Source organism: Microcaecilia unicolor, chromosome 1 (genome assembly GCF_901765095.1).
Source record: "Microcaecilia unicolor chromosome 1, aMicUni1.1, whole genome shotgun sequence".
In the NCBI taxonomy this organism is placed as follows: Eukaryota; Metazoa; Chordata; class Amphibia; order Gymnophiona; family Siphonopidae; genus Microcaecilia; species Microcaecilia unicolor.
In genome coordinates this window covers 170555380-170579969 of record NC_044031.1, presented here as the reverse complement: position 1 = coordinate 170579969, position 24590 = coordinate 170555380, and the positions used below count along the sequence as shown (strand labels likewise).

General features: G+C 45.3%; 1 protein-coding gene across 1 annotated transcript in view; it reads left to right on the top strand.

Annotated features, from left to right (window-relative positions):
* The first annotated feature begins 1049 nt into the window (after positions 1–1049).
* JAZF1 (JAZF zinc finger 1) overlaps positions 1050–24590 on the top strand; it is a 473852-nt gene continuing 450311 nt past the window's right edge. Inside the window, exon 1 of the mRNA XM_030202468.1 lies at positions 1050–1315. Within this exon, the coding sequence (XP_030058328.1) occupies positions 1201–1315 (115 nt within the window). The 5' untranslated portion in view covers positions 1050–1200. The remainder of the gene's footprint in view (positions 1316–24590) is intronic.

The following is a 24590-nucleotide window of genomic DNA, read 5'->3' as shown; positions in this document are numbered from 1 at the left end:
AATAAATCTATACACAGCAACCACCTCTCTCAGCTACCAACCTCTCAGACTTACAGATTTGGCAAACTAAACCTTATCATAACAGCACTGATAACTGCAGTGTACTTTTTTTGACCAGGACTGGGGGTGACAGACCGTTTGGTCTGAGTGATGCACTATGACATTTTCTTATTTATTTTGGATTTTGCTCACACCTTTTTCAGTAGTAGCTCAAGGTGAGTTACATTCAGGTACACTAGGTATTTCCCTGGCTCTGGAGGACTCATGCCCAGAGGCCCTGAGCTAAAAAGTTATGTGCAGCTTAGTAAACAGGGCCCTAAATTTGTACCTGTGGCAATGGAGGGTTAAGAGACTTGCATAAAGAGCAACAGTGGCATTTAAACCAGCCACCTCTGGATGTCAAGACCAGTGCTCTGACCACTAGTCCACTCTCCCACTCTGACAGAATGCAAGAACTTGCAAGTGAACATTGTGAGCTGGGGCAAATAAATGGTACAACCAAGTAAAGATGATATATGCGAGTCAAAATAATCCCAACTTTACGGTCAAATTCTTAACAGCAGCCCAATGCAACTACTTTTGCCTCCAACTAAGGTTTTAACACATTTTCAAGGAGAAGCCTGGCTTTGAAACATCACTGAAACGGGCGGGTACAAAAGTGTCGCCTTACAGTTACACCTTGTATTTGTAGGGATGCCTCGGGCGCGGCGGTACCTACACACAGAAGAACTGCAATAAAACGCTGCTAGGGGCCTGCTACGGGACTAAGCAAAGCTTGCTTGCTATTTACCGTTATGCTAAAAAGTGAACACCAGCCAAGTGAAATAGTTTCCCCAGGGTTTCAGAACAAAAAAAAAAGTCAGCAAACACAAAATCGAGCGAGCGACCGACCGTCAGGTAGCAAAAAAAAGGGTGCAACGTGAAGAGCGGGACTGAGTGCTGCCTGGTTGTGTCCAGCTGTTCCCGTGCAGCGCTGGTCCCTCCTCCTCCTCTTACTACTGCCGCTACCTCCCCTCCTCCCCATCGCTGCACCCCGCCCCCTCCTCGTCGTCGTTCCTCCTCCCCCGCCGGCTCCCTGCCCCTCTCTCACAACTCCCCGCAGCAGCCCGCCGGTTCCGCCCGCACGAGCCCTCTCTGTACGGCAGCGTGGGGGGAGGAGGAGGAGGAGGGGGCCGCCGCAGCGCAGCTCCATGCAACAACATGACAGGCATCGCCGCTGCCTCCTTCTTCTCCAATACCTGCAGGTTCGGGGGCTGCGGACTCCACTTCCCCACCCTAGCCGAGCTCATTGAGCACATCGAGGACAACCATATCGGTAAGAAGCTGCAGGGGAGGATGGAGAGATGGAGGAGCGGAGTCGGGACGCGGCGGGGGCGGGTGGCACAGGGGTTGCTTGTTTCTCTCCCGGGCTTGGGGCTGTCACTGCGTTGCTGCAGGGGCGGGACGGGGCAGTGGCGCTGCAGCCACCCTGGTGGAGGCCATGGGGCTTCCTGCGTCCTGTCAGCGCCGTTGCTAGGTGTGGCGGCGGGGGAAGAGGAGGATGGGGAGCTGCTCTCTGGCCGGCGGCCGCTCCTCTGACCTCAGCCGTCCCGAGCCGGGGGGAGGGAGGGGTTGGAGGGCTGTCAGTGTGAGGCGGTAGGTGGTGGCGCTGGTGTCTCGCTGATCCAGCGGTGGCTCTGGGACTTCGTGCCCGGGCTCAGGCCTGCAGCGGGGCGTGTGTGTGTGCGCGCGCTCCCGGGTCCCGGAGCAGGCATGGGCTGGGTGCACGTGAGTGAGAGAGAGTGTGTGTGTGCGGCGCACGCTGCTAGGTCCCAGAGCAGATACCTACGGGCAAGGGTGCATGTGAGGGAGGGAGGGGGGGGTTGCGCGCGCTGCTAGGTCTCAGAGCAAATAGGGGCATGGCATGGGTGCTTGTGGGGTGGGGCGCGGGGTACTTTGCGCGGGCAGGGAGCTGTTGGGCCAATGCACACATCTCATTTGCTCGTGGGGCGAGGGTGACGCGCCCTCTGTGGCCGGTTAATTAGTGGCCCTCCTTAGAACGTCTGCTCTGCCCAGATGCTAAGACTTCGGCCACCTGTGACTTCCTGCTGATTGGCCCCACGTAATGAGTATAGGTAGCTTCTTGTGAAGATGGGATTGTAGTAGAATTCACTTGTTTTATTTTATGTTCTAAAGTTGCCTTCAGAAGTTAAAAAAAAAAAAAAAAAGTGAAACATCTGTCATCCTGAAGGGAAGGTTTGTTCTGGAAGTAATATTACATGAGCAAGAGCGCGGTGGAGGGGTTGTGAACCGACACATATAATGTGCTAGATAAAGTTGCAAGGTGTACATTGTGATGCAAGAAGCCGACGACTGTAGGCATTCAACACCTATATACCGAATAATTTGATGCACATCCTGGAATGTACCTATGCAATTTAAAAAGTTCCATAATATAAATAAGCAATATTTTTACATGAAAAAATTACAAGATTTAGTTACAACTTTTTGTTCTGTTGAACTGGCTTAAAGGAAATGGCTTTGATACTATTATGTGTTTCCTTTATAATTCCTGGGTGCATCCTATATCAACTGTTCATCAGTGTTTTGCATGGGCACATCTCACAATGTATAATTTTTCTTCGATGTTTCCTAAAATTCTTTAGTATTGACTATGATACCCTTTTACAACAGGCCCCCCCTACTGAAGCTTTGTTACGCGCCAATCCTGCTCATTAGTCTAGGGGTATGAGTCTCGCTTTGAGTGCAAGAGATCCTGGATTCAGCTCCCAGTTGAGCCCGTTTGTGGGGCAGCGTTTAGGTGGCAGAGGGACATACCTGGGTACTAGTCAAGATTTTGGGTTTCTGCCAGGTACTTGTGACCTGTATTGGCTACTGTTGGAAGCAGGATACTGAGTTAGATGGACCATTAGCCTGACCAGTATGACTATTCTTATGCTTTTACCACTGCCTCACTGCGTGCTGGAAATGATTTTGTATTTTTCCACTGGGGGCTTACCCGGTTACCGCGGGAGTCCCTGAGGCGGTAAGTATATACCACACAACCATTTCCTTTTTTTTTTTTCACAAAACCTAGCAGCAGTAAAAGGGGCCTCGGCACACGGCAAATCCACGTACCGAGGACACCACAGGGCCCCTTTTACTTCAGCCCTATGTTTATTGCTCTGTAAAAGCGTGGTAACATTGCAAAACCCACTTGGGTTTGTAGTTAAAATGCAAGTGAGTTATAGGATGCGGATGATGTGCAGTGCAGTTTTTTTCCCCCTATAACTTCAGGAGACGATATTGCTGTGCTTTATGACCAGGGTGAACAACTGGATGCGAGATAATAAGTTGTTGAATTGGGAATAAGATGAGTGTCTTGCCTGAGATCACTTATTCAGTGAAGGAAGTTTTGGTACCTACTAGTCAACAGATGAGACGTTTAGGAGTGATTTTAGATGCTCGATTATCTTTTAAAAAACAAGTGAGACAAGTGGTGAAGTCTTGTTTTTTTTTTTTTAATATGTGCATGTTTTTAATATGTGCATGCAGGGCTGGTGGTTGGGAGGTGGGGATAGTGCTGGGCAGACTTATATGGTCTGTGCCAGAGCCAGTGGTGGGAGGCGGGGCTGGTGGTTGGGAGGCGGGGATAGTGCTGGGCAGACTTATACGGTCTGTGCCAGAGCCGGTGGTGGGAGGCGGGGCTGGTGGTTGGGAGGCGGGGATAGTGCTGGGCAGACTTATACGGTCTGTGCCAGAGCCGGTGGTGGGAGGCGGGGCGGGGATAGTGTTGGGCAGACTTATACGGTCTGTGCCCTGAAAAAGACAGGTACAAATCAAGGTAAGGTATACACAAAAAATGGCACATGTGAGTTTATCTTGTTGGGCAGACTGGATGGACCGTGCAGGTCTTTTTCTGCTGTCATCTACTATGTTACTATGTAATTGAAACCGATGTTGAGCACGTATGTTTTTCGAATTATTGTACAATGTTTATTATTAACCAGATTGGATTGCTGGATTGCTTTGTACTTAGGGATGGCTAGGACAAGAATTAAAGCACTTCAGAATGTGACGGCAAGGCTGATTTTGGGAGAGAGTAGATATGTCCATGTAATCCCAATGTTGAAATAACTACATTGGCATTCAGTGCAATATCAGATACACTATAAGGTTTTTAACTTTGATTTATCAGAGTTTGTATCAGCCCATGCCTTGGTATTTAAAGCAAGCAATACAATTGTATAAGAAGCCACAGTGGTGTCTAAGGTCTGAATTCAGTAAACGTGTTTGTTCCAGATTTGAATAAGGTTCATTATGCTGAAACATCTTTTTTTTTTAGAATAGCTAGACCAGTGGTCCATCTAGCCCAGTATCCTGCTTCCAGCAGCGGCCAATTCAGGTCACAAGTACCTGACAGAACCCCAAATAGTAGTGAGATTCATGCTACTGATCCCAGGGACAAGCAGTGGCTTTCTTCATGTCTGACTCAATAGTAGACTATGGACTTTTCCTCCAGGAACTCGTCCAAACCTTTTTTTAAACCCAGATACACTAACCACTGATACCACATCTGCATGTGCATTCTCTATAGCTGGAATGATATGGAACAAACTTCTAGGGTATGTTTGTTTTTTTGCATCTTTCACACAGTTTGAAAAGGTGTTTCAAACATGTTTGTTTTTGCATTCGTTTTCTTAGAGTAATATTTACTGCGAACTGAGTGGGCTTTAATGTTGGGTCTTTTTGTATTGTTTTAAATTTTGTATGTTTGAAACTTATTCTGCCCCCCCCCCCTTTTTTTTTTTTTTTTTTTACAAAGCTGCACTAGCAGCTGCTGGTGTGGAAATGCCAACACAGCACAAAAGTGAATGGGCTGTTTCGGCATTAGTGTGTGGCTTTGTAAAAGGAGGGGGGGGGGTAGTTTTTCTTTTTCGAGCTTCTATTCTGAGATGTTTAGTTTTCAGATATGTAAGGGTTCTTTGAGCGTTCAGAAAAATCTGTTTTGATGTTGTCATTCTGTGGGTACTATAGGTAGAATCAGATGTGTACGTTTGTGCCACTTAGGAGTTGTTAGCATGAAAAGGTAGAAAAACTGAGTGGAGGATTCAAGACAAGTTTGGGGAGAGGTGACAGAGTACTTTAAACTGTGTATTGAATAAACACATATTTTGTTTTATTGGTATTCATTGGTTAAAACCTAAAATCAGAAACCCTAGCTATGTATCAAACTGTTTCAGTGGGAACATTTTTATGCTACCGGGTATTAAAGATGCTTTTTCATTGATTTGGCAATTCGGTACAAAGTACGGAAGAATTTTGGTGTATAGTCACCTGATGGTGTATGACCTTTTGGCAAGTATCAGGTGAAAGTGCATAAACCATGACCAGAAGACATACTGAAGCATGCAAACACTGGTCTGACAATGCAGCAAAGTAGAAGAGTTAGGGCATAGCATGTGGTGCTTTAAAAGAAAAGTGCTGTTTAGTCAGGTTTGGACTTGCAAAGATTTGGCAGCATGATACAAGCCTAGTTTTTTATTGGAACTCACTATTACCGTTAGTACACTGTATATGTTTTTCCTTTGCCAACGTTAAATCCTTGTAAATTTTTATTGGGCTGTGTGATTCTATATAGCATCATCCCAAGAGTCACATTCGGAGAAATGCAGAAAATAGTAATATATTTGATATTAATTCCTTCAAAAACAGTGTCAGTGGCTATAAAATGAAATTTGGGTTGTCAAATATTCTACCATGGTATCTAAATAAGCTGAGGACACAATATATAGTAGCTTGCAAATATACGTATTTGGGTTCCGTATTCAAAAAGTATTCATGCAATGTGCCAGATGTACTGTTTTTTTTTTTTCAGATTGAGCAGCATCTACCCCCAGATTCTATATATGGCGACTAGAGTTCTGCATGCAAATGAGCCCATGTGGATGATTTGTGCATGGAACATAATTTGGGTAACAAGCCAATTGGCGACGATAGTTGGACGCTAACAAGCAATTTTTGGTACTAATTGCACATAACTTGCTAAGCGTATTCTATAAAGTAATGTGCGTAAATTGGAACGCGTGGATCTCAAAATGGGGCGTGGCCGTGGGCAGTCCTAAAATTTACACACAGTATTAGAGTATGCCCAATCCGCTCCAAAATTAGTTGTGTGCCTTTACATCAGGTTTTAGTTGGTGTAAATGGCCATGACTAAATTTAGTAGCACGAACTGGCGCTACATAAATTCAATAAATTGCGCCTAACTTTACATGGGGTTTATAGAATAGCGCTAGGCGTGGGTTTTTTCAGAGCCATTTATAGAATATAGTCCTATATGTCTGGCATTATAGAAAAAGGGGACATGCAGGCTGTTCTGGGGTAGCACTTATTACATGTATCAATTATACATATAAGCACTGATATTCAGCTTATAGAGTCCAATATTCAAAAGGATTCAACTGGGCAGGAGAGGCTCCTTCCCAGTTCAGTGCTGCTAAATATCCATTCCCAATTTGCTTAGTATGTTGTAAGTGGGCAGTGCCGCTGAGTATCTCCTTTGATAGTTGTGGCATTGTCCAGGCAACGCTGGGGTGGTCCCAGAATGTATGCAGGCACTGGCAATAACCAGTGTCAGTGCCTATATAGGTAACCGGGCAAGTAAAACCACTTAAATTGTGCTGTTCACATCTGCAGAACCTCTGGATAATGCTGCTCAACCAGATATTCAGTGATGATGCTAGGTAGAACATAGCCCAGGGTTGAAAATCTGCCTCTAATTTTGCTGTCACCTTTTTTCAGTAGTAGCTGAAGGTGAGTTACATTCAGGTACACTGGGTATTTCCCTGTCCCAGAAGGGCTCACAATCTAAGAGACCTCTTTACCAAGCCATGCTGTAGGCGCGCTAGCATTTTTAGCATGCGTTAAAAATTAGCGCTCACTAATGCTAGAGACACCCATAGGAATATATGGGTATCTCTGGCATTAGCACACACTAAATTTTAGCGCGAGCTAAAAACGCTAGCATGTCTTAGTAAACAGGGCCATAAGTTTGTGCCTGAGGCAATGGAGGGTTAAGTGAACTGGGCACCTCTGGATGTCAAGACCGGTGTTTTAACCACTAGGTCACTCCTCCACTCCTATCGACTGGATAGGTTATCTGTCTTACCAGGCAGCCTGAAAACCAGGTATGAATTGAGCAGCATGGCAAGATGTATAGTCCTCACCTATAATTGCTGATCTCTGGTGCCTTTCCGTAGCGTTTATATGAAGAGGTGCATATATGTGTAATATAGATATATAACAAGGCATACGTTTATATTAGGATGTTTGTTGGTGCTTACTAAATGTATGGTGCTGCTGAATATATGAATAATTTGAAATAATTTAGGTTTAATTTAGTTGTATTGATTCCTTTCATATTGTGAAAATTGACCTTGCTTGTATCTAGGTCATATATAGCCTACTGCGGTTTCAGGATATCCTAAAGGAATAAGCATGAGAGAGATTTCTATACCCTGACTGTATTATGTGCAAGTCTATCATGTACGTTAATTGTGGGTATGCTGAACCCCTCCTCATCTGGATATGCTCTGAGGAGTGGATCATTTTGCAGATCACTTACAGGTTTATATCATAGAGGTAGTTTTCCAAACAGGGAAATATCAATGGTTGTTCTTGGTTTTATCTTTGATTCTGATGAGTTCAATTGAGTTTGCTTTTTATGCACAGGAGCTCACCAAAAGTTAATCAGAAGGGCCCAAATAAAGACAATTGGAGTGCACAGTGGAAAGACGCCAGTACGTATTCCCAAAAGTTGGACTTTGCTTTGTCCCTGGTCCTACCTCAAAAAGATCTTTCACCTGCCTAGAAATGCAGCTTTTGTTCATCTTCCTTGGGCCTCAACCTTAAGTAGATTTGTCTAGAGGAAAGTAATTTTGGGTGTCTTTCATTTCACCTGTGCAGCTACCCAAATTTCCTGTTGGAAGATAAGACATAAGCATCGCCACACTGGGACAGACCAAAGGTCCATCTAGCCCAGCACCCTGTCTCCGACAGTGGCCGATCCAGGTCACAATCACCCGACAAGATCCACAGAACAAAGCATTTTGTACTGCTTGTCCCAGGAATAGTGGATTTTTCCCTACGTCCATTTATAACATTCTATAGTCTTTTCCTTCAGGAAGCCGTTCAAACCTTTCTTAAACTTTGCTAAGCTAACCGCCTTAACCACATTCTCGGGCAACGAATTCCAGAGTCGAATTACATGCTGAGTAAAGAAAATTTTCCTCTTACTTGTTTTAAACTTACTGTACTCCAGCTTCATCGCATGCCCCCTTGCCCTAGTATTTTTGGAAAGCGTAAACAGACAGTCCACTCATTATTTTATATACCTCTATCATATCACCCCTCAGCCACCTTTTCTCCAAGCTGAAGAGCCCCAGCCGCTTTAGCCTTTCCTCATAGGAAAGTCGTCCCATCTCCTTAATCATCTTCGTCGCCCTTCTCTGCACCTTTTCTAATTCCACTATATCTTTTTTGAGGTGCGGCGACCAGAATTGAACACAATATTCTAGGTGCGGTCGCACCATGGACCGATACAGTGGCATTATAATATCTTCATTATTGTTTTCCATCCCTTTCCTAATAATGCCTAATATTCTATTTGCTTTCTTAGCTGCAGCAGCACACTAAACAGAACATTTCAACGTATCATCAATGATGACTCCCAGGTCCCTTTCTCGTTCCGTAACTCCTAACGCTGAACCTTGCATGACGTAGCTATAGTTTGGGTTCCTCTTTCCCACATGCATCACTTTGCAGTTGCTCACATTAAACGTCATCTGCCATTTAGACGCCCAGTCTCCTAGTCTTGCAAGATCTTCCTGCAACTTTTCACAATCTTCCCGCGATTTGATGACCTTGACCAACTTTGTGTCATCAGCAAATTTGATAACCTCGCTAGTTACCCCCACCTCCAGGTCATTTATGAAAATGTTAAAAAGCAACGGTCCCAGCACTGATCCCTGAGGGACCCCACTAACTGCCCCTCTCCATTGCGAATAGTGACCATTTAACCCTAGTCTCTGTTTCCTATCTTTCAACCAGTTTTTAATCCATAACAATACACTACCTCCGATCCCATGACTCTCCAATTTCCTCTGGAGCCTTTCATGAGGGACTTTGTCAAACGCTTTCTGAAAATCCAGATACACAATATCCACCAGCTCACCTTTGTTGACATGTTTGTTTACCCCTTCAAAGAAATGCAGTAGATTGGTGAGGCAAGACTTCCCTTCACTAAATCCATGCTGACTTTGTCTCATCAGTCCATGCTTTAGAATGTGCTCTGTTATTTTGTTCTTAATGATAGTCTCTACCATTTTGCCCGGCACCAACGTCAGACTCACCGGTCTATAATTCCCCGGATCTCCCCTGGAGCCTTTCTTAAAAATTGGTGTTACATTAGCTACCCTCCAACTTTCTGGTACCAAGCTGGATTTTAAGGTTAAATTATATATCAACAACAGTAGCTCTGCAAGCTCATTTTTTAGTTCCATCAGTACCCTGGGATGAATGCCATCCGGCCCAGGAGATTTGCTACTCTTTAGTTTGCAGAACTGTCCCATTACATCCTCCAGGTTTACAGAGATTTCGTTAAGTTTCTCCGACTTGTCAGCCTCGAATACCCTGTCCGGCACCGGTATCCCAACCAAATCTTCCTCGGTGAAGACCAAGGCAAAGAACACATTTAATCTTTCCGCTATTTCTTTATCTTCCCTGAGTGCCCCTTTTACTGCCTGGTCATCCAGTGGCCCAACTGATTCTTTTGCTGGTTTCCTGCTTTTAATATATGGGAAAAAATTTTACTATGTGTTTTAGCCTCTACCGCTATCTTCCTTTCAAAGTCCTTCTTAGCTTTTCTTATCTGCACTTTGCATCTGATTTGACATTCCTTATGCCACTTTTTATTATCTTCAGTCGGTTCTTTCTTCCATTTTCTGAAGGATTCTCTTTTTGTTCCAATAGCCTCCTTGACCTCTCTTTTTAACCACGCTGGTTGTCGTTTGGTCTTCTGCCCTCCTTTACTGATACATGGAATATATTTGGCCTGGGCCTCCAGGACGATATTTCTGAACAGCATCCACGCCTGTCGTAGGTTTTTTTACCCTATCCTTCGCTCCTCTAAGTTCTTTTTTTACCATTCTTCTCATTTTATCATAGCTCCCTTTTTTGAAGTTAAACACCAACATATTTGACTTCTGTTGTGTACTTCTTTTTTGAAAGCAGATTTCAAAGCTGATCATATTATGATCACTGTTATCAAGTGGCCCCCGCACCATTACCTCCTGTACCAGATCATGTGCTCCACAAATGCCTAGATCTAGAATTTTTCCTTCTCTCGTCGGCTCCTGTACTAGCTGCTCCATAAAGCAGTCCTTGATTTCATCAAGGAATTTTACCTCCTTGGCGTGCCCCGATGCTACATTAACCCAGTCTATATTGGGGTAATTGAAATCACCCATTATTATCGTGTTGCCCATTTTATTAGCGTCTCTAATTTCCTTTAACATGACTGCGTCCGTCTGCTCATCCTGGTCAGGCAGACGGTAGTACACTCCTACCACCGTACTTTTCCCTTTGACACATGGAATTTTGTACCATAATGATTCCAAGAGGTCATTTGTTTCCTGTAAAATTTTCAGTCTATTTGATTCAATGCCACAATGCTACTCCTCCCCCAATCTGGTCCACTCTATCACTGCAATACAATTTGTATCCCGGTATGACGGTGTCCCACTGGTTATCCTTCTTCCACCAGGTCTCGGAGATGCCTATTATATCTATTTTTTCATTTAGTGCAGTATATTCCAATTCTCCCATCTTATTTCTTAGGCTCCTGGCATTTGCATAAAGACACTTCAAGTAAGGTTTGTTATTCCTAGTCACCTTATGTTGATTACTTGACAGTATTAATTTACTATCTTCTGCCTGATTTTTATTATTTCTATTTATAGACGAATCTAGTACGGTCGCCTTTGCAACCTCACCATCAGGAACCCCCATCCTCTCTGTTTGGGCAATATCTTTACAAGATACCTGATTCTGAACCATACGCTGTTGTACGACTGTCGGCCTTCCCCTCGTTTCTAGCCTTAAAAACCATGCCTCAATTTTGGAAGGAGAGAGTATTGTGATTGTCATGGCATATTGTGACAGGTGTCGTATGGAAAGTGGCTTTGACAGTCTGTACCAATCTGATAAGCATCCCAATAAAATCACTAAAACTCCCCTGGCAACAGCGGTTCATCATTTCCATGCATATTCAACAGCTCTACTAGGGACCTACGCCGGACATGCTCTGTCACATTTCAGCACTCATTCCCGTCGTTCAAATTCTCACATCATTGATTGAACCTAATCATGAACATGCACAGAAATGATTTAAAATGATTTAATTTCTAATAATTTCTTCTAACCTTTTTTTTTTTTAACACCATTTTTGAGAGGTAGAGGGTAGCAAAGACCCTGCATCTCTTGAGAAGGAGAAGTTGTAGTTTTCCTTCCTACCTCTGGGTAGAACAGCAGCACGTAAGAAAGAGGGCTGAAAGACCAAAATGGGCAGTCAGGATTCCTCTCGGACAAAACAGAAATTAGTAGGTACAAATTGCAAAAAAAGGCCACACATTTAGTTATTATTTATTCAAGAATGTACTTCTTCCCAAATCACCATGGTTCATGGCGGGTTACAATCAACCATACATATGTATTATTATTTTTTTAAGTTGCTTAACTTATAAAATTAGTAAATCAAAGTACACTCAGAAAATTCTTGTATGCATGGTGAAATGGCTGATGTGCAGGTCAGTATTCTTTGGAGAAGTTGACATATGTTCTGGGTAGTAAGGAGGAAAAGGGAAGAAGTGGGAAGAAATTTAGATACAAGATGTTACCGTGACACTAAGAAGCATAAACAAAATTCAAATGCAAAATGAAGAGAAGATAGAAGACGTACATTGTATAGTAACTAAATGTAACTAGTTATTGTATTTAAGTAAACATTTTGTTACTGTTACTTGTAAAGAAGAACAGAAAACATTTGTTACTTTTACTTTTACCAAAGTAAAAATTTCACCAATTCTTTGCCTGTTCAAGTTTCAGCCCATTTATGAATTTCCGTATAGAAGGATGGCAACTTCCTAGCATTTCCACGAAGCTACAATGACCGCCATCACATATATTGTTTATTTTAGGGAACACATCAAGAACAGATCTCTGTCAATTCCACATTGTGTGTGGGAATTGTGGAGGCCTTCGTCTGATACTACAAATTGGTCAATCAATCCAAGTGTCCTCAAAATAATCAAGTACTGATTGTGCCTTGGGGGTATAGGTCACTCCCAGAGAGCAAACCGAATTGTTACATCAGCAGGTGGAACAAATGCTAGAGCAGGTAAATATTGCATTGTCAGAGCAAAGTCACATATCTTTGTTGGAGACCGTTTGAAGATTTCGATACATGCGTTAAGCAAATGAAAGAAGCAACCTTACTGATTTGCATTCAGGTAAGCAGAGGACATCGCATTAATTGCAGCTGATTCAAAATCAGTCGGTGTTGATTGAGGAGTTGCATTTGGAATCAACTGTGAGACTTGCCAGGAAACGTCCATACGTTTCCTCAGTCTTATTAGGCAGCAATGTGAATACTACTGGATTAATGTCATTTGCAATCCTGTGGATGGAGTAAAGTTGTTCGAATAGAGAGGATTCAGTTTTAAAAGTTCCATTCCCATACTAATGTTGCGATTGAGAAAGTAAACGTGTGTTTTGATTCGTACCAAATATTAAAATTCTATTTTCATCAGCACCACTTATATTTTAGAAACTCTTCACCATTATGTAGCATAATTACCTCTCTTGGAATCTGCAGGTCTTGTCGAGGTTGTGGATTCGGAAGTGGAATCGTAGAACTCTGACGCACACGACATAAAGTACTCTTTATTACGTTTTGTGTCGGTAGCATAGCAGCATTAGTCGAAGAAAATCCCATGGATACTTGTGTGACAATCTGGTGACCTGAATCCTGAGTGGTCACATCAGCCGCATGATTATGTTCACCTGTTCTTGCAATGATGCAGTGTCCATCTGTATGTAACTGTGTCCTACAACTTGATGTTCTTGACTTGTCACACTTCCAATAGATCTTATTATTGCTGCATTTTTCATTAAAACATGTATAACCATTGTCTGTAAGTTTAGGTTTTCCTTTCTCACTGTTTACATATTCCAATGCCGTTCGAACGCCTTTTCTGACTTACAACTTTTAAATATTGAAAACTTTATCGTAGGCCTATATCTGGCTAGTAACAAAACTAACGTACGAACTATTCCAACTAACACCTGCTATTATTGGCTTTCACTTTTATAGTAATGGAACTTAAAGCATTTCACTTTAATCTTTTTATGCTACTTAATGCCCTGTTTTTGCGACCAGAAGATCAAAAGTTCTGGCAGTCAATTGCTTGTTGTGATCAGATGTTCTGGCGATCAATTGCTTGCTGCTTTGTTGTGCAATACAGCTGAGTTCCATGTTACTAAGTTTGATAATTTTATCAGAGTTTAAGAATCTTATCCTTTTTAATAGTACTTCAGTTCTTTTTATCACGCACAGAATATCTCAGCATTCCTCCTGTAAGGGTTTGTGAGGCCTATTGCAAAGCTTTTTGATTGGAACGGGAGATTGTAACTAAAAATGAAAAAAAAATCATAATAAAAAGGTTGAATTTGAATTAAGCCTGTAAATTTATGCCTGAAAGTTGTCGTCACTTGCTTTGGAAGAGGGATGGAAACAGGGTGCAGGGTGCAATTATATTACTGTTTCCTTATTCTGGGTTCTGAAATGGTGTAAATTTAACATAGCTGAGAATGTTTTTGTATGCCCAAACCATTGGTTAGGATGTGCTTATTATTTGGGTTTGGCCTTTTTCCAGTCATAGTTATTTTGTTTTGTATTTTTGCAGAAGAGTACAGATGGACATTAGACTGTATAGGAAAATTTATGATTAACAAATGAAAGATGCAAAGTGGAGTGGAGGAGTGGCCTAGTGGTTAGGGTGGTGGACTTTGGTCCTGAGGAACTGAGTTCGATTCCTGGCCCAGGCAGCTCCTTGTGACTTTGGGCAAGTCACTTAACCCTCCCTTGCCTGCCGCATTGAGCCTGCCATGAGTGGGAAAAAGTGCGGGGTACAAATTAAAAAAAAAAAAAAAAAAGATGCAAAGTGATGATGGACACCCAATAGGAAAGGTTAACTTCTATGTGTGTTCATTGCTCCCCAATTTCCGATGATAGCTGCAATGAGAATATTTTCACTTTTGCTCCTTTTGGAATAGTAAATTCCCTGCTTTCTAAGTGCTCTATTATGTTGTTTTTTTTGTTACAAATCTCTCTAATTCCACTGTGCATTTCCGCATTTTCAGAGATATTGCACATAGAGCCTCTTTTTCCTGACTCTGGAAATGCACAAATGCATGGTGGAATTAGAAAGATTTATAAAGCAGAACTTTACATTTCACCCCTTCCTCTCTAGCCCCCAGTTGTACTCCTTTGCTGATCTTTCACATCTGCACCTACTAGGGAGGGATCAAGTGGGATCTTGGATTTTTGCTGATGATAGATATGGAAGGAGATGTTGCCAATGATAGTTAATAAGGATTTAGTAAGGGCCCCTTTTACCAAGCTGTGGCAAAAGGGGACCTGCGCTGGCATCAGCCTGTGTTTTTGACGCGTGCCGAGGCTCCCTTTTACTGTAGTGGTTAAAAGGGAAGCCTTTCTGTTTTTTAAAGAAATGGCCATGCGGCAAGAGAATCACTTAATGTGCGGCCATTTCAGGGGAAGCACTTACTGCCACCCATTGAGGTGGCGGTAAGGGCTGTCGCGCTAACCTGGTGGTAATTGGGCAGCACGCAGCATTGCCTGATTATCACCGGGTATGCACTGGCGCTACAGAAATAAATATATTTTTGTAGGGCTGGATATGATGGCTTGCTGGGGGTGGGAACTACTGCCTGGCTGCTGCAGTAGCCTGGCGATAGTACCTTTTTAGCGAGCAGTAAGCCCACATTGGGGTCGTTTGTAAATGATTTATTAATAATATAATAATAACTAGTAAAACAGGCCCGTTTCTCACACAAATGAAACGGGTGCTAGCAAGGTTATCCTCCGAGTTCCAGGCCCTCCTCCCTCTCCTTCGAGTTCCAGTCTTCCCTCCCTGTCTCTCCTCCGAATTCCAGGTCTCTCTCTCCTCGGAGTTCCAGGCCCCCGCCCTCCCTCCCTCCCTCTCTCTCTCTCCCCCCTCAGAGTGGCAGCCCAACCTGTGTTGCCCGCCCTCTTCTCCCAGTCCTCTGCCTGCCCCTCGCCCTCCTGTGTGCCGGCGTGAATTTTAAAGTTCTTACCTCGGGGTCCTGTGCCAGCAGTAAAAGTCGAGCAGGCACGGCGCTTCAGCCTGCCTTCCCTTCTGTCTCAGCTCTGCCTCTGGTCCCGCCCTTCCGGAAACAGGAAATGCCACTTGGCTGCCACTCGGTGGGGGAGAGGGAGGGAGGCGCGGGGGTCTAGGAGGAGGGCATGGAACTCGGAGGGGAGGGAGGGAGGGGCCGTGCCTGGAACTCGGAGGAGAGGAGGGGCCTGGAACTCGGAGGACAGGGGGGGGGAGGGAGGGGGCGATTGTATCCTCACCTCCACATTCTGTGGCTGACTGGTGCTGGTTTCCCTTCCCTCTCATTGGTCCGCTCTCTGACGTCATTGCGAGGGCAAACCAATGAGAATTGTGTTACGAACCCAGGCATCCAGACGTAGAACGTTGGAGGTGCAAATTATTATATAGGATAGTAATAATAATGATAACCCTGTACAACATAGTTCACATCTTGCTCCCATAGCAGCAGAAAGCCTGTCCAGAACCACTGCATTCAAATATGAAAAATGTCTTAATTTATTTAATGTAGTTTTACGTTGTGATAGCTCTCAGGAAAATAATTTTTGGGTTAAAATCCATGAGGTAGCCAGTGTTCAGGTCCATGAAGTGCTGTCTTGTAATTAATCAACCAAGAAACTGCTGCTTTTCTCAAATGTTGATTAAACTGTGCTACTACTGGCTCACTCACTCACTGCATGTGAGTGGCATGCTTGAGGTATCTTTCTGGGAACAACATTTCTGTATGAATTGGTCATTTTAATGAATGGTATCCAAAGCGTAGAAAATTAGTGTACATTGAATGTTTCATGGTATTGCTACACTCGCTCCTGATGTTCTGAATTTATGCCTGCTGCTGCTGCATGCACTGAGTACATCTCTACTGACAACCAAGAGGGTGCATCCTGGTTTTTTTTCTTGCACTTTAAAAGCATGGTGGACTGAGTTAAGACTTTGCTCATCAGAAACAACAGATCTTTGGCACCTGCAGAAAACAGTAGAGTGAATTCTAAGGAATTCCATTCTTGCACAGTTCACTGCCTTGTTTATCAAGTCATTTAATGTTTGGTCTCTAGAACAAAGTAATGGATAGAAATAAAGCTCAAGACAAAATGTGTATATATATATATATATATTTTTTTTTTTTTTTTTTTTTGCTTCTTTCCCAAGGATATGTTTTTTTTTTTTTTTTTTTTTGGTAGCATAAAGTGAAGCCACTTCTGATTCACATTGAAATAGAGTTTGACCAACTTAGGATCCCAAACTATCACAACCACTGTTCTGATCAGGCCTGTTTGAAAGCCTCACAATCTGGCATCAAGATTGTAGTGGAACTTTCTCCGAGGACAAGCAGGCTGATATTCTCACGTGTGGGTGACGTCACGTCGGCCCCCGGAGGATTTTAGCAAAAAATCATAGAAGTTTCTTCTGGAGCGTTCTACCGGCGACTGCACTGTGCACACACGTACACGATTTCCTGCCTGTCGCGCAGTCAGGCTCCTTAGTTCTTTCTTTTCTGCGTCTGAGGAGACACGGAGTTCTGTGATCAGCGCTTCGCGTATTCTAGGCCTTCGGAGTGGAAGTTCTTTTCTCTTCTTACGACGTTCGTTTTACCCTTTTCAAGAGTTCATTTTTTAAAAAAAAAAACCCAATTTAGTTCCTTTATTTCGTAGTTTTTTCGTTTTCTAAGTTTCCTTTCTTTTTTCGTTGCGACCGTTCTTAGGTCGCTTGATCGAGTATTTTTCCCTTTTTTTGTGTCTTTTTTTCTGACACAATCGCGTCCTTTGGTTTTGTGGAGGTGATTTTCCCCGCAATGTCATCGAAGACGCCCAGCGGCTTCAAGCCATGCGCCCGCTGCAACTGGGCCATCTCTGGCACTGATCCGCACTCCTGGTGCCTTCAGTGCCTTGGGCCCGACCATCTTCAGGAAAGCTGTAAGTTGTGCCTAAAAATGAAAAAGCGCACTCAGCTTTCTAGAGAGGCCCAAAGAGAAAAGCTTTTTGGGTCCGGTACCTCGGCGTTGGCGTCGACATCGGTACCGTCGACATCGAGGGCAGCGTTGGCATCAGGAGACCGGGTACAGGCTGCCAAAAGACCGATGCACGCTGGGAGCAGTGATGCATCAAGCGGGTCTCCACCTGCCTCGGCGCCTCCTGCTTTGCAGGCCCCCCGGGACTGACCTCTATCGGACCTGGCCCCGGCCCCGAGGAAGTGTGTGGATTCCACGTCTTCCTCACCGGCACCGAGGAATCTCGATGACGGGCGTCGGGTGAAGGCCAAGAAGCACCGTCATCGTTTTCCTTCTCGACACGGTACTGCGAGCTCCGGGTCGTCGAGGCATTCGGCACCCGAGAAGTGTCGATGCCGAGAGGATCACTCTCCCTCTGTCATGGAGGTATCGGCGCGCAGGTCGTCTGGCAGCCTGGTACCGGCTCCCCAGCCTCTGCATATTCTGCCTCTGCAGCCCGCACCGACACCGCAGCCTTCCCCGACAGCTTCTGTAGATGAGCTTATCAAGGCTATTTTTCCTGACTTTATGGAAGCGGTACTGCACCATTTGCGCCCGGCACCGGAGGTACTGGTACCGACGGTGCCGGAGGCTCCTGCGACACCTAGCCTTTTGCCGGTGGTGAAGTCCCCTTCTCCGGTACCGCTTCCGGTATCGGGGTCGGTAGCCTCCCGGGTTGACTCTCCATTGCCTTCGGTGGAGGAAGCTTCACCGGAGTCTCCTGGGGAGTCGACTTCTCGACACCGTCATCGAGGTCACCGCACCTCCATGTCGAGACGGGCTCGGATCTGGGCTGCTCTTTCTGAGTTGCTAGCCCCATCTGATGATGGCTCATCTGATGAAGATGGGGGTCATGGAGTTTTCTCTGCCGAGGATTCTCTAGGTCTTCCATCTGATTCAACCCCCTCGCCTCAGAGGCAGCTCTCCCCTCCGGAGAGCTTGTCCTTTTCATCTTTTTTGCGGGAAATGTCTGAGGCCATTCCCTTCCCTGTGGAGACTGTGGATGAGCCCAGGGCCAAGATGTTCGAGGTCCTGGATTATCTATCTCCACCTAAGTCTTCTACCACAGCTCCTTTTCATGATACTACTACTACTACTACTACTTAACATTTCTAGAGTGCTACTAGGGGTACGCAGCGCTGTACTCAGGGAAGTGCTGATGAGGAGCTGGGAGAAGCCTCTTTCATGTCCAACTATTCCCAAAAAGGCTGAATCCCAGTATCGGATCCACAGGGAACCCAGTTTCGTCCGGCCTCAGTTGCCTCATGATTCTGCGGTGGTGGATTCCGCTCTCAGAAGAGCCAAGAGTTCTAGGAACTTTGCCTCGGCGCCCCTGGGGCAAGAACATAGAACCTTAGATTCTTTTGGGAGGAAGGCGTATCAGGCTGGCATGCTCGCATCCAAAATTCAATCGTACCAGCTCTTCACGAGCATTCATTTGCGGAACTCAGTGAGGCAGCTTGAGAGCTTGGTTGATGCGCTCTCACCGGAGCAGGCCGAGCCTTTTCGTCAAGTGGTCAGGCAGCAGAAGGCGTGTCGCAAATTCCTGTCCAGGGGCATTTACGATACTTGCGACGTGACATCCAGATTTTCTGCTATGGGTATAGTGATGCGCAGACTCTCATGGCTGCGTGCTTCTAACCTGGAGGAGCGAACTCAGCAGAAGATTGCGGATATCCCTTGCCAGGGGGATCATCTTTTTGGTGAGAAGGTCGAGGAGTTGATTGATCATATCTATCAGCGTGACAACGCTATGGACTCTCTCTTTCCTGCTGGGCGCCTTCTGCATCCGCTTCCTCATCTAGGAAGTTTTTTAAAGGGAAGAGACGTGCACCCTACGCCTGTAGAGGCCGTAAGTACACTCCTGCTTTTCAACAGCCAGTTCAGGCTCTGCCACAGCACGCTCGTTCTCGTCAACAGCGTCCGCCGAAACAGGCCCCTCCAGCTCTCCAGCAAAAACCAGGGACGGGTTTTTGACTGGCTCCAGTTGAGCATAGCCACTGTAAACGTGTCCATGCCGGGCGATCTGCCTGTCGGGGGGAGGTTAACATTTTTTTCACCAAAGGTGGCCTCTAATAACCTCCAACCGGTGGGTTATTCAAATAGTCCGGTTAGGATACACCCTCAATCTGGAATCCAAACCTCCAAATTGCCCACCGAGAGCTCAGTCCTTCAGCTTTCAACACAGGCAAGTACTTGCAGAGGAACTCTCCGCCCTTCTCAGCGCCAATGCGGTCGAGCCCATTCTACCAGGGCAGGAAGGGCTGGGATTCTATTCCAGGTACTTTCTTGTGGAGAAGAAAACAGAGGGGATGTGTCCCATCCTAGACCTGAGGGGCCTGAACAAATATCTGGTTCGAGAAAAGTTCAGGATGCTTTCCCTTGGCACCCTTCTTCCCATGATTCAGGAAAACGATTGGCTATGCTCTCTGGACTTAAAGGATGCTTATACTCGCATCTCGATACTTCCAGCTCACAGGAAGTATCTGCGGTTTCAGCTGGGAACGCAGCATTTTCAGTACTGTGTGCTGCCTTGTGGCTTGGCGTCTGCGCCCAGGGTATTTACCAAGTGCCTGGCAGTTGTTGCAGCGTCTCTACGCAGACTGGGAGTGCATGTGTTCCCTTATCTCGACGATTGGCTGGTGAAGAGCACCTCCCAGGAAGGAGCTTTGCAGTCCATGCGGATGACTATTCAAGTGCTGGAGCTACTAGGGTTTGTCATCAATTACCCAAAGTCCCAACTCCACCCGGTTCAAAAATTGGAATTCATAGGGGCTCTGTTGTGCACGAAGACAGCTTGTGCCTATCTTCCCGAGCCACGAGCAAGACAGCCTTCTGTCTCTGGTGTCCAAGGTTCAAGCGTCTCAACAGATCACAGCTCGGCAGATGTTGAGACTTCTGGGGCACATGGCTTCCACAGTTCATGTAAGTCCCATGGCACATCTTCACATGAGATCAGCTCAGTGGACCCTAGCTTCCCAGTGGTATCAAGCTACAGGGGATCTAGAGGATGTGATCCAGCTGTCCACCGACTTTCGGAATTCCCTTCAGTGGTGGACAATTTGATCCAATCTGGTTTTGGGGCGCCCATTCCAAATTCCTCAGCCACAAAAAGTGCTGACAACGGATGCATCCCTCCTAGGGTGGGGAGCGCATGTAGATGGGCTTCATACTCAAGGAGCTTGGTCCCTTCAGGAAAAGGGTCTTCAGATCAACCTCCTGGAGTTGCGAGTGATCTGGAACGCTCTAAAGGCTTTCAGAGATTGGCTATCCAACCAAATTATTCTGATACAAACAGACAATCAGGTTGCGATGTACTACACAAACAAGCAAGGGGGTACCGGATCTCGCCCTCTGTGTCAGGAGGCTGTGCAGATGTGGCTTTGGGCTCGCCAACACGGCATGCTTCTCCAAGCCATTTATCTAGCCGGCGTAAACAACAGTCTGGCCGACAGGTTGAGCAGGATAATGCAGCCTCATGAGTGGTCGCTGAACATGGCTGTAGCCAGAAAGATTTTCCGAGAGTGGGGCACCCCCTCGGTGGATCTTTTTGCCACTCAACTCAATCAGAAGGTCCCTCAGTTCTGTTCCAGACTTCAGGCCCACGGCAGGCTAGCGTTGGATGCCTTCCTCCTTCATTGGGGGACAGGCCTTCTGTATGCGTATCCTCCCATATCTCTTGTGGGGAAGACTTTGCTGAAACTCAAGCAAGATCGTGGAACCATGATTCTGATCGCTCCCTTCTGGCCGCGTCAGATTTGGTTTCCTCTTCTTTTGGAGTTGTCCTCCGAAGAACCGTGGAGATTGGAGTGTTTTCCAACTCTCATTACTCAGAACGAGGGGGCGCTTCTACATCCCAACCTCCAGTCTCTGGCTCTCATGGCCTGGATGTTGAGAGCTTAGAATTTGCCTCTTTGGGTCTTTCTGAGGGTGTCTCCTGAGTCTTGCTTGCTTCCAGGAAAGATTCCACTAAAAGATGTTACTTTTTTAAATGGAAGAGGTTTGCCGTCTGGTGTGACAGCAGGGCCCTAGATCCCTTTTCTTGTCCTACACAGACCCTGCTTGAATACCTTCTGCATTTATCAGAGTTTGGTCCCAAAACCAACTCCGTAAGAGTTCACCTTAGTGCAGTTAGTGCTTACCATCAACGTGTAGAAGGTCAGCCTATCTCTGGACAGCCTTTAGTTGTTCGCTTCATGAGAGGTTTGCTTTTGTCAAAGCCCCCTGTCAAACCTCCTCCAGTGTCATGGGATCTCAATGTCGTTCTCACCCAGCTGATGAAACCCCCTTTCAAGCCACTGAATTCCTGCCATTTGAAGTACTTGACCTGGAAGGTTTTCTTGGTGGCTGTTACTTCAGGCTCTAGTGGTTCATGCTCCTTACCTTAAATTTCATCATAACAGAGTAGTCCTCTGCACGCACCCTAAGTTCTTGCCAAAGGTGGTGTCGGAGTTCCATCTGAACCAGTCAATTGTCTTGCCAACATTTTTTCCCCGTCCTCATACAAGTCCTGGCGAAACCAAGCTGCACACTTTGGACTGCAAAAGAGCATTGGCCTTTTACGTGGAGCGGACGAGCCCCCACAGACAGTCTGCCCAGTTGTTTATTTCTTTTAATCCCAACAAGAGGGGAGTTGCTGTCGGGAAACGCACCATATCTAATTGGCTAGCAGATTGCATTTCCTTCACTTATGCCCAAGCTGGGCTGACTTTAGAGGGCTATGTCACGGCTCATAATGTTAGAGCCATGGCTGCATCAGTGGCTCATCTGAGGTCAGCCACTATTGAAGAGATCTGCAAGGCTGCAACGTGTTCATCAGTCCACACATTCACATCTCACTACTGCCTTCAGCAGGATAGCCGACGCGACAGTCAGTTTGGGCAGTCGGTGCTGCAGAATCTGTTTGGGGTTTAGAATCCAACTCCAACCCTCCTAGGCCCATTTTTATTCTGTTCCAGGCTGCACTCTCAGTTAGATGTTTCTTATTTCAGGTCAATCTTTGTTATGCCCTCGCCGTTGCGAGGTCCAATTGACCAATGTTTGTTGTGTTGAGTGAGCCTGGGGGCTAGGGATACCCCACTCGTGAGAATATCAGCCTGCTTGTCCTCGGAGAAAGTGAAGTTTCTTACCTGAAGCAGGTATTCTCCGAGGACAGCAGGCTGGATATTCTCACAAACCCTCCCTCCTCCCCTTTGGAGTTGATTTCTTTTCATCTATTGGATTCAACTGAGGAGCATGACCGCGTGACGGGCGGGAAATCGTGTACGCGCATGCGCAATGCACTCACCTCGCACGGTAGAACGCTCCAGAAGAGACTTATACGATTTTTTGCTAAAATCCTCCGGGGGCTGACGTGACATCACACACACGTGATAATATCCAGCCTGCTGTCCTCGGAGAATACCTGCTTCAGGTAAGAAACTTCGCTATACTTGGTGAATAGCAAAAATAAAGAAAAAAATCAGAACCAGTATATTAAAAACTTAATATTATCATGTTTGTTTTGAAGTATGGAATATTTATGGACTTGGTTTTCAATTGAGTGATGATGAAAAGGGTCAGGCTAAAATATCTGTTGTGATAATTCTTTTACTGCAGTTAGAGATACAGTCGATAGAGCTCAACTTTTTACTCATTTTATTTTGTGGTATTTTAGAGTTTTTATCCTAGTATATGGGAGATTCATGTGATATGAATAATTTACAATGACGGGTATATAGAAAATAGTTTTTGAAAAACCAAGCTAAATTTTAACAAATAATGACAAAGTAGATCAAACAAATGTTTTGAAATTTTTTTTTTTGGTGGGGGGGGGGGGGGGGATTTCATAGATGGGAATGCATTTGAATGAGAAATATATCCAAATATATTGTTTTTGTGAGGGGGTGAGTTTGTGTTTATATATATATATATATTTTTTTTTTGTCAGAATGTAGGGAAACATACATAGGTGTGTAACAAAAGACACATACAGACTCAAAATAGCATTTGTGATTCATCCAGTCTGCCATTGATGTCCCAGGTAATTTGGTGTAGTTTCACAGTATAAGACATATCTTTGTCTGTTTTTCAGTATACAGTCTATACAACAGAGGGGCTTCCTTTTTAATAGTGAGGGAAATGGTTTGTGGTTACCAGATCTTCAGATGTTTGGTTTATATGATGTAATCCTATAAAAATAATTTCTCTCTAGTTGAATATGACCTGTTATTTCCGTTGCTAGCAGTGAAGCATTCTTCTACTGAGTACAGTGTTAGATTGTTTTCTAAATGGGGAGGGGAGGTGGGTGTCAAGTGATGATGTGCTGAGGAATTTTTGGATTTTTGGGTTAGAATGTTCAATCACTACATTGATCTAGCAAACCTAGACAGAATTCACTGCCTTAGTGGAGGAGAGAAGTTGCAGATGACATTCCTTAGCATCAGCTCCACTGTTCTGCACTGATGGGTGTTATTCCTTCCTGCCAGCAGGTGGAGGTAGAGAAAACTGAATTCTACCATTGACATCACCGTTATAAGTTGGGGTGCTCCCTGGAACAATCCAGTATGTGGTAGGTGGTGCTGTTGGTGCTCCAGTTCCTGGCCTAGCTCCCCGCTCTGCTGGCCATGGCTGCACAGTGTGGTCAAGTCTAATGGCTGCTCCCAGGCTTATGGTCTCTGACCATACCTGGTTGAGTGCAGAACTTGGCTCCGCTGCCCCCCAGTTGCACTTCTTAGTTCCACTGTGTGAGTCCTCATCCCCCCACCCTTCTTGCCTGTACACCCTGCTTGGGTGTAATCCCCAGAATCCCTGTAGCTCCCAGGTTCCAAAAGTAAAATGAGCAAATAAATTTGGCCTGGGTTGCTGTATTCCCTGTTTCTCTTTAAAGCTGTTACTGCAGCTTTAAGAAGTTTACCCCCCCCCCCCCCCCCCCGACAGGGAAATTTCTTTTACTTGCGTATAACGGATTTCCCTGTTCACTGTTCCCCGGCCCTCTGGGGTATGCTGAGACATGAGTCCCAGGCCTAGGCAGGCCCCAGTTCTCGGGCAAGCTTGCACGCGCCTGCTGTGTGGTTGGTCATGACAGCTGTCAGGCACTGTGGGTCTGTCCGCAATGTGATGGGCCGTTTCCATCTTCAGAAACAGCCCAG